This window comes from Nothoprocta perdicaria, unplaced genomic scaffold (genome assembly GCF_003342845.1).
Source record: "Nothoprocta perdicaria isolate Ctin4 unplaced genomic scaffold, notPer1 scaffold_39, whole genome shotgun sequence".
NCBI classification, from domain to species: Eukaryota; Metazoa; Chordata; class Aves; order Tinamiformes; family Tinamidae; genus Nothoprocta; species Nothoprocta perdicaria.
Window position 1 is genome coordinate 3281035 of NW_020455632.1, and position 10326 is coordinate 3291360.

At 39.0% G+C, this 10326-nt stretch overlaps 1 protein-coding gene across 1 annotated transcript in view; it reads left to right on the forward strand.

The window, feature by feature from the left end:
* The window catches only part of LDAH (lipid droplet associated hydrolase), a 113042-nt gene extending 102716 nt beyond the window's left edge, over positions 1-10326 (forward strand). The window contains exon 7 of the mRNA XM_026044875.1: positions 8049-10326. Coding sequence (XP_025900660.1) covers positions 8049-8240 — 192 coding nt within the window. The 3' untranslated portion in view covers positions 8241-10326. The remainder of the gene's footprint in view (positions 1-8048) is intronic.

The window sequence follows — 10326 nt, forward strand, 5'->3', positions numbered from 1 at the left end:
ACATCCATAGGGGTTTAGTAGTTATGCCTGATGAGAGGAGAATACTACAAGTACTTTGCCTGCCCGCAGCCGGAGTGAGTTAGTTGCCTACATTTGTGGAAAAGCTTCCAAACACTCTCTCTGAATAGGTGCAAAGTGCTCTCTTGAGCCAAGAACACCTCTTGTTTTGGCTGGCCTCACATCCTTTTTGGCCTTCGCTCCCTGGAGGTGCAGAGTTGAAGTCAGGGAAGTTACACAAGTGSTTGGGGATTTGGGTGTATGTGTCATTTAACCGCAAAGAAAACAACTTTCTCTTTGAAGCACCCAGAATCCCTAATCGGGCATTAGCCGTTTCTCTCCGCAATGGAAAAGGATCCCAGTGAACTCTCCAGCAGGTCCCATGGACCCCATGCACCCTGCTACAATACTTCACTCATCGTATAGTTGTAAGGAGCTCCTCTTGCYGTGGTCATGCTGTGTGGTACTCCACTCAAGAAGGGTGGATTTCCAGGATTTTCTGGAGGAGTTCATTTTCCTGCTCAAAACGAATAAAGATAGCAATATTTCTGTACCATGCTGAAGAATGCTTCTGAAGGAAGTTACCATCCAGCCCTTCCTACCCCTTACCTATCTTTTGGTTACTGAGCTGCTCTGTTACCTTCCTCATTGCACTGAATCGAGCAGAATTGCCCTCTCCAAGCAGAAGGCCGACCATGTTRTTGCAAGAGGGATCTGCCTGATTCACCTTAGATAAAGCTCCACCGGGAGCAGAGAGGCTCAGATTCATTTTCAGTGGGCAATACTGTTTGCAGGAAATAACAAAATCTCCTAAATAGCATTTTCAGGTCTGTCTGTATTTGGGTATTTGCACAGACTTCTGAAATACTCATGTCATTAACACTTCTATATATACACCCTCAAAATGGTTCTAATTCTTTAAAAGTAACATAGTTCATATAAATAGATTACCCTCCCTGATACATAAGTACATCTTGTGCATCTTTTTAAAAGCACATTTGTACCTTGCATTGAGTTTGACCCTCTGTTGTCAGTGAGAAAGTGAAAATAAAAGTGGCCTTGTTGAATGTCTGCAGTGGACGTGCAGTGCAGGGTGAGATTATGCGTGTGAACAAACTGAAGCAAAGTTAAAGGAAATCCCTTTTCCTATAGGTTAACGATTAAAAAATTGCATTATACACCCCAGATTGCCAACTGTCTCCTCTCAGAAAAATGCCAAGAGAAAAGGCTGGGCTTTGTGCTGGGCTCTGGAAGCACAGAAATGCCAAATTTTGGTGAAACAGGCCCAGAAGTAAGTTCCAGAGCCCTTGCCATCGAGCGGGCTGCTCTCAACCACGGCGGGGTTACCAGTGGAGAGACAACGTCTCCAAGAAGCCAAGCATCTCCCAAATCATGTAGGGCTTCACCGGGCAAAGCCAGCTCTGAATTCTTCTCAGGAACTGATTTGTGAAGCCAAAGCACAACTGAAACGTATCCAAAAACAAAGTGCGTCCCAAACCAGTCTGCTCCCATGTCGTTTATACTATTCTTTTGGCAGGATAAGGTAGAGGCACTTTCATAATTCCAGAGAAYTTAAGTCATTTCTTTTGTAAATCTTGATTGAAACTAAAACTACTTGTAGGCTAATGCCTTTTAAACCAGTTTTCATCCAAGAGCAAACAAAACTGTTTGCTAGTTACTGTGGAGAGATCTTACCCAGAGAGCAGCACTGGCTCATCCAGTGAAGGCAAGTGGGAGTAATAATGAGAAAAGTCAGTGTTTCTGACGCAAGTGTTTCAGCAAGGACACTGGCACAAACTTGCTTGCCGCGCACGTGTGCCGTTAGTTTATGTCAAGCCTTCGCTCTTTGCCATCAGCTGGAGTGGCGCCTACCTAAGTAATAAGATCCTGAAGTTGTTATAACATGTACCAAATTCCAGAGAGATAGAGGAAACTCAATTAATATTTTTTAACTCTTCATATTTGTTTTTCAGCGTTGACCTATGGCAGCCTCAGAAGAGGCATAAAAGAAATCTCGCTGTAATTTATATTTCTGTGAACTGTCATACACACTGAACCAAGTGCCAATGGAGTCAACTGCAGGAAATCTTTATTATTTTCTTAGAAGCCCTTTAAAATGTAAACATCCTGTTGATACGAATCTCAGATTCTTCTGCTGTTTACACAGCAGCTGCCATCGTTGTGCAGTGTCTGAATACACACGCCATATTCCAGGGTACACGGGCTGACAGTGCTCTACTCTGGCTTGTGCTTTCTTCCAGAGAAGAGAAGGCAGAAAATACTTTYGAGTTTTGGATTTAATTGTAAGCCATCTTATGAGTATTGTTGCTGTTTTAAAACTATTCGAAACTTGGAAATTGTGAAACTACTTAAAACCTATTATTGAAAGGGAGAATAAAGATAACTCACATCACCTTTACTCTGCCCCTTAGTCAGATCCTGAAAGACTGAACATTTAGTCACACAGAACAAACAGGATATCACATCAAGGATCACATAGAGTCTGTGTCATGCCCAGTGGTTGTAGATGCTTTCTTTTTGAGTCAAATGTACCTGGAAGTCTCTGTTTTCAGTATTGCAAAAGAATAGAAAATAATCTTCTCAGTTTCACTGCTGAGAAGCTAAAAATGCAAATCTTTAGAAATTCAAGCTAGAAGACAAGTGAAAAGAACTTTCTCATTACCGTGGTGTAAATCTGATTATTTTTACATCAGTCACATTATTTTGGGGACCTGACTCGTCATTTTTGAATGCTTAGGTTGGCAGTGGTTTTTCATTGCTGGTACAGGAGTTCTGCTGACTCAGGATGTCTTTACAGCCATGCAGAGTCCACAGGAAAATATGTACTTTWCAGATCCATGCAAATCATATAGTGAATGCCAGTGTTTCCTACTCCTAATGAAGATTCCATGTGCCTCTGGTTGCTCTCATTAATTGCCAAGGGCCTGCAATAGCAAACTACCAAGGTTAAAACGAGGATGAGAACATTTGGATTCAGGATAAGTATTTTTGTTTAGATATGCTTAAAATGAATAAGCTTTTCATATATTAAGAAAATAGGTAACATCCTAACATCTATAAATTGCTTGGCTTTGTTAAGTGTAGGCAAAGAATATAGATGTTTTGTCATTCAAAGAAAGACTTAATGCCAAAAATGTCACTTCAGTATCTTTCAGTTTTCATAGGCACTTTACCACCGTCTGGATCACTGAAAATTTCCACCCTAATTACTATCCTGCTTTTAGATTTTATAGTACAGTCATTAATAGGGAAGCATTTTCAAAAGAATTCAAATTCAAAATGATTTTTTTGGCAGTTTCTATTTAAGAAACATATATATATTTAAACTTAAGATTTGCAAGCCTACACACATATATAYCCATAATACACAGACTACTGCATACAGAATAAGCAGACAATTAATAGCAGCAGCAAACAAAGTTCCCAAATGCTTCCTTTTCTAAGACCGTCCTTACTTACTTGGTTGTAATATACCAAAACTTTAACTACATAGAAGATGCAAAAATACTTCCCTATATTCATCATTTACTTTTTTAATTCACTACAAAGGGCTTTACAGTAAGACCTAGAAAAAAATACGTTTTCTCATGCAAAAAAAAAATCTTGCCTTGAGGAAGGAAGCTGTTCATTCCCATGCGGAGAAGTCATGTGCAGTGCTAATACTGAGGGAACTATTGAGTGAGAGGGTAAAGAAATGAGGAAGAGGAAATGGGAAGGAAAGAAAGGTCGTGTGGCCAAAATGTAGCTGTCTAGTGCTACCTGAAATGGTGTACACCCGTGCAAGACCAGCAGATGTAACACAGGAGCTCTCTGCAGCAGCAGCTGGAGGCCAAGCGGTTGGCCTAGCTGACACATCTTGAAGTGCACGAGACGCTGGTGTGCATGCACCTGAATCCAGCCTTAGGAGCTTACATGTAGGAATCTGGAGTTGCAGTGAGTATCAAAGATGACCCCAATTATAGTCAATAGAAACCTAGTAAAGAAGTCAAGCTGGGATTCACTTGCCTTAAACAAAGACATCTGGTATCATTTTGGGCACTGTGGAATATCCTCATCTGGCCTCCAGCTGCTCTTCCAGAAGGGAGCAGGTCCCCTCTGGACTTCACTGTAAAAGCTRTGCTGTGCCTGCCAGTCTCATGCAGATGTCTGAGATACCTAGAGCATCTCACAAGGCAGTAAGTATGTACATATAGACAACTGAGTTCAGCCCTCAGTGGAACCTGGAGTGCTCCTGAACTTGTTTTACAGTAGACATCTGCTGTTTCAGTTAAAGAGTTTTCTAAGCATTGTTAGATTTATTCAGTATATCTTCCATGTTTGTGATGGAATTTAGAAACCTAGTACATGTAAACATCTGAATTTAGATGTTTTTATCTTGAATTGAACTCCCATCCTGAGACTAAGAGCAACTGCTGGGTTCAGAGAAAGTTAAAGACTAGAAATAGAGGAATTAGACTGACCAAAAAAAGCAGGCTTACTGGAGGGAAAATTAAAAAAGTATGGAAATGAGACTCAGAGTGAGTTAGAGAGACCAGAAGACTAAAATTTGGACTTTCATGACAAGAATTTGGGGCTGGAATAAGAATCTGAAGTTGTGAAAATTGGAATTGGCCACATAAGGAGAACAGAACTCTGAGAATGAATGAGTCAAAGAGGGATAGAGCAATCCTGAGTCTAGAAAGATTGGATGGAACAAAACAGAAGTCATACTTGGAAAGGCTAGACTAAAGACTGGAAAACATAGCCTGTAGTTGGTAAATATACTGCCTTTTTCCTCTTGGAATAGGACATAAGTTTCCAAAATCCYACGAGTCCTTTGTTCTCAGCAGATGTCTTTGACTATGTTTACATTAAAAACAGAAGCAACACAATAGAAAAAAATTTGTAGAGCAGAATAGTAGTTTTGAAGACCTGTTGAAGGCATTTCAGTGGATTATTACTTCAGCTTAGGATTTTCTGGTCCTGTACACATGGGATACTTGGGGAGATCTTCTCACTTTGTTTCAGCAGATGGAGTTCAATTCATGCATTCCCAAGACTACACTAAAATATGAACCAAGTGTGGTACCTATTTCTTCAAGGTACAGAGACCTAAAGCAACAGACCTAGAAGTGCTAATACTGCTGACAGCACATTTAGAATCCACATGTAAAATATCTGTTCTTCAGTTTAACTATTTGGATTCCAGGAGATTTATACAAGACTCTACCAAAATAATTTATGTTGCATTACCAAGCATTTCAGTTAGGGTGTGCCAACCTTAATTTAGCCTCATTATGTGCATGCATTAAGACATGGTCTTTCTTTAAACAGTGATTTTCCTTTTTTCCACAAAATGCCTGTCATTAACCAAAAGAGTTGTGTAACGAGGAGAAAGCAGTCTGCAGAACTCCCAACTCATTTGTAGCAAAAACTGTAAAAAGTGTAGTGAAGAAAACAAGAGATGGTATGAAAAGAATAGGTAGCTTCATAGTTCGAGCACTTGAATCTTCCAAGAATGGACTATCAATTAGGTCATTTATATTTTTAAAGATAATCACAATTTGTAGGTTCTCACATTTCTGAGTGCCTGTTTTGAGACCTTGAAATCTCTTACAGACAAATTTGTTATTGTTCTTGTTGGTTTTTCTTTWTAGCACCTACAAATGAAGTTTTAGGGTGTTATCCTTTGAACATAGTGAGTGTTACATAATCCTATGAATTGCTCTGCACTAAGGAAAATAATTCTTATATGCTTCAGACTACACCTTCAATTTCATATATGTAGCTTGGCATCAATCTCACTGCTTTCCACCTGCAGAGTAGGGATAAAAATGGTTCACWAAGGTGTTGCAAAAATAAATATAAGCATCTAAATACCATAGTGGTGCATGCCAGAGGAATGCACATAAATTCTGTCTGTAAACTATGAAACATGTAGTAAATAAATCCTCAGACCACACACAGAATTTAAAAAGAAAATAAACATACCAAATAGCAGCTCATCAACTGAAAGTCATCCTTTCAGTAGATGTCAAGTATCGTTCAGATCATATAATGAAAGATTCAACCATTATGCAGATACACCAGAGGCAAGTTAAAAATGCACATAAGTTTTTTGTTTAGCTATTTCTAAATACATGAATTCTCAAGTTAACAGTTCTACCTGGAAAATAACCCATTCTGCATTTCATGCAAACCAAGCCAAGTATTTTATCCACCTTTTTAAATGTAAGTGATATTTCATCTTTTTCTAAATGATGATCAAAAGAGATTCTAGTAACTGACGCCAGTGATAAACATAATGCTGTTGAATGTTTGGCTTGCAAAAGACCTAAATTCATCTGGCTATTTTACATTGATCTTTTTGAACAGTTTTTGATAATGTGACATTCTGTGATTTATGTGTAGTCACAATCTAGGGCAAAATCAAAGAAAAATCTTTGATAAAGCAAACTAAATACCTTATTTCCAGCAATCAGTGATAACCAAACAGTTATTATGTTTCACATATGTTTGTGTCCAGCTGAGATGTCATAATTTACATACAGTCAATATTCAAATAATGTCAAAGATGTGGGTGTACTTCAGTAAGAGGAAAGCAAGTACAGCAGAAACTTGTAATATTTTGTGAAATGCAGTCTGAGCTCTTCGCCCACCTCTGCCCCAGTGGACAAGTCGTATGCATTTATTTATATTTCACATGTCTACAAAAATGAAAGGAATTGAAGACTTTTGTGGTGATAGGAGAGCTTCTTGTTAGTTTTGGTCAATTATGCACTGAAGTTCAGAAATTAAATATGAAAGAAATGACTGTAATAGAATTGGACCAAGCTGTATGTGTGTCATATGTTGAGCAATTCTGGTACTGACATTCAAACGTTTTAGTTAAAAAACTTCATCATTCATCTTGTTCCTGGATAGTTTTAAATCTGTATGTTTTAAATTTCTCCCAGACAACCATCCTACCTTGAATTACAGTATGAAAGCTGAAAAAAATTGCATGAAAGCTGAAAAATATACCCACAGCACACAAATTTGACATGAAAATGGGACAGAGTGATGATTCAAGAAAGAGATACTCGTTATCATTAACAGGGGGAAAAGTCATTTCATTGATTATGACATTAGTCTRGACCTTGGGACTTGTGTGTTGAAGCAGATCCTGGAGCACCTCCTTCATGTGAACAAGGCTGTTAGGACAAGGTATGAGAAAAGGACTGTGGTAGATTTTTAGTTACACATTACAACCAAGAAGAAATTTGCTCATTCATCTGTAGCAGGTTCTTACGCTCAACCTTTGTGCAGCAGAAACTTTGCAATGGTAAAATTGTCTGAGCAAACTTAGCATTGCTTTTGAGAGTGACTGTAACTGGCATCATTCTGGAGGGAAAAAAAATAAAGCAGAGTGATTCAACTGTAGTTTGCATCTGAGGTTAAGCTAATAGATGTTCTTCCACCTAAGGTGCCAATCAGGCGAGTATTTTCAGGTCACACCTAACATATGCCAATTAAACTGAGCTGTTTAGAAATGCAGAGAAAATCTTCTGCTTTCTTTTAGTTTGTATGCAGAAAAAAAAAAACGAGCAGCATAATAGTTACTCAGTTCAGCTAGAATATAGCTTCAAGTTAGGTGGTAATTTTGTTACTTGATTAAATAGTTAAAGAGCTAATATAGAAAACCATAGTAAGTGAGACACAACAGCCTTCCTGAGGAAGGGTGGACTCCATGGAGAACCAGGTGTTTTCTTCCATAATAAGACATTACTTAAGACAATTGAACTTTTCATCAGCCGATCTGTGTTTAGAAAGATAGGCCTTTATTGTGCTCCACTATTTTACAGCTGAGAACACTAAGTAATCAAGCATTTAATTAATTTTATCATAATTCCTGACTTGAGAACGACCCAGAACTACCAACTTATTCTTCCTTGTGGTATATGTTGGCTCGTGAAGCATCATTTCTCTCCAAAGAATTCAGTCTTGTTGGCATATTGGTTGCTTCATCGGTGGTCTTTCAAATTAACGATTTTATTTGCTTTGATTTCTAGCTGATTTTTTACTATGGCATTGGAGACAGCTGGTGTCCACAGCACTACTACGATGAGATCAAAATGGATTTTCCAGATGGGGACATTCGACTTTGTGAGAAAGGGCTCCGCCATGCCTTTGTGCTAGATGCCAGCAAGGAGATGGCTTCCATGATTGCAGACTGGCTGCAGGATGATTTGACCAAATTATAAACAGTGATTCAGTGATTAACTGAATGATGTAATTATTTTGTGAATGTGTAATTTTTTGTGAGAGAGTCTGTCCTACTTTTCTCTGTTGATTATAGATTGTGGCTTGTTTTCTACCAAGATGTTTTAGAGAAAGTTAAAGAGAGACTGGCTGGTCCAAAGTATAGTTTTATCAATTTAATGGTTATGTACCTGCATGCTGTGTCTTCAGGACTCTGCAGGACTTGGCAAAGTACGGAACTTGACAAAGACTTGGTAAAGTATGGAACATTTTCTTCTAGCACTCTAGACCACACTGATACTAGATTCACTGGCCACAGGTGCACCTGAGCTTAGTACCACATCACTTACATGCTGAAGGGATCATTTTGGTGCAGCCGAACTGGTCTGCCTTAGAGAGAAATATCAGGCTACTCCATCTGGTATGGTTAAAATCCCACTGTGGCAATGGTCTTTTGTGAAAGGCCTGACCTTCTCCTCCTGTCTCATATGTCCAGGTTGCCCTGTCACATGAGTAATGACAGCCAAAAGGCCAAGGCCCCAGGACAACTCTGGTGCTGTCAGCGACAGGTCAGATGGGTTTTGAAGGTCAGGTTGAGTTCAGGCTTTTTACAACAGAAATGTGAACATGAAGTATGCAGTTTCTCTAAGTCTCAAGAGTTCAGGGCACTGCCCGGACTCCACCATGTAGCAAGAACAGAGTAAGGCAAGTGTGGCTATTCACCTATTGAATGTGTTTGGAGCACATCTCTGGAACATGATCAAGTGTTTCATTTTCAGATTTATTGTGGAGAAGTTAAAGACCCCCGGTCAAAAGTGCCAATATTAAAAGGTTAAAAAATGATAGGAGAATCCATATTTAACTACCTATAAGTGCCCTAGCACTAAGCTCAGATTCTCTTAATGAAGCCCAGGGGAACACTGTTTGCTCAGCAGCTTTGAAAAACTAATCCAGTTTTGATACTTGCCTAAATTTCAGTTTCTTGTTGTAAGGACTGAAGTACAAACTTTTCTGCCAAGCCCCAAATTAGATAACTCTGTTATAAGAAAATGGCTATTACTTCTTCCATGGTTGCACCCATAAAATCGCATGAAATGGTAGTATTTAGAACCTTGCTGTTGCACATTGCTAACAAGTATGCTGCTTCTCACAGTTGTTCATCCCTCTCCGTTTTAGATAAAAAAGACAGCAGAAAGAAACATCCTACCACTTGTGATAACACAAGAACTTACAGCCTAAAGCTAGAAATGAATATAATGCAAGTAAGGGGAACAGAGCCAAGTGTAATCAGGAAAAGCTTTCTAGCCATGAACCTGTGAAACAGTCTCCCAGTGGAGACATTTATAAATAAACAAAACGCTACATAATATAATCAGGGGCATCTCTGTCCTAGCAAGCAGATTAATTTAGCTGATGCATTAGGCAGCTGACTTAAATAATTTAATAAGTTGAGGTACTACTGAGAATGATATTGGAGAAAGTTCTCTGTGAGGCAGAAAGACTCACAGAATAAGTAACCATTTCCTCACTTTTCTTATATGGTTATATAGCACTTTTCACTCCTCTCTAAATCCCCCTTTAATCATTCCTTGATATGTAGAGCAATTTGTAATAGAATTCAGTTTCTGGATATTTTTGGACAAGTTTGGAACCTGCAGGCAGCCAGTGCGTTTAAGTGACCTTTTTTGCACTGTAAACTAGTTTACATTTTGAGAGTAGCCAGTGAATTTTCAGATTATACTGCCATAGGAAAGGAAGAGATGATGATGCTTGAGACAGAAGTGTTGAGACCCCCAGAGCTGCAGCACAGGGAGGAAACAGATTTGTTCAAAGCAAAGGGATTGTGCCTGTGCAATTAACGGATTTTGTATTGGAGAAACATGGAAACTTACTTTATTTTCTGCGGGTCCACATTCAGCAGTGATCAGAACAACTGTAGCACTCACATTTGAAATCCACAGTTGTGTGTGTGTGTCTGGGTGTGTTCATACAGCCCACAGATGTTGATGTGCTGTTACGGTGTATGGTCTTCTATGGCAGATGCTAAATGCATCCATTGGCCTAGGTGCTCCCTGTGACTGAATAAGG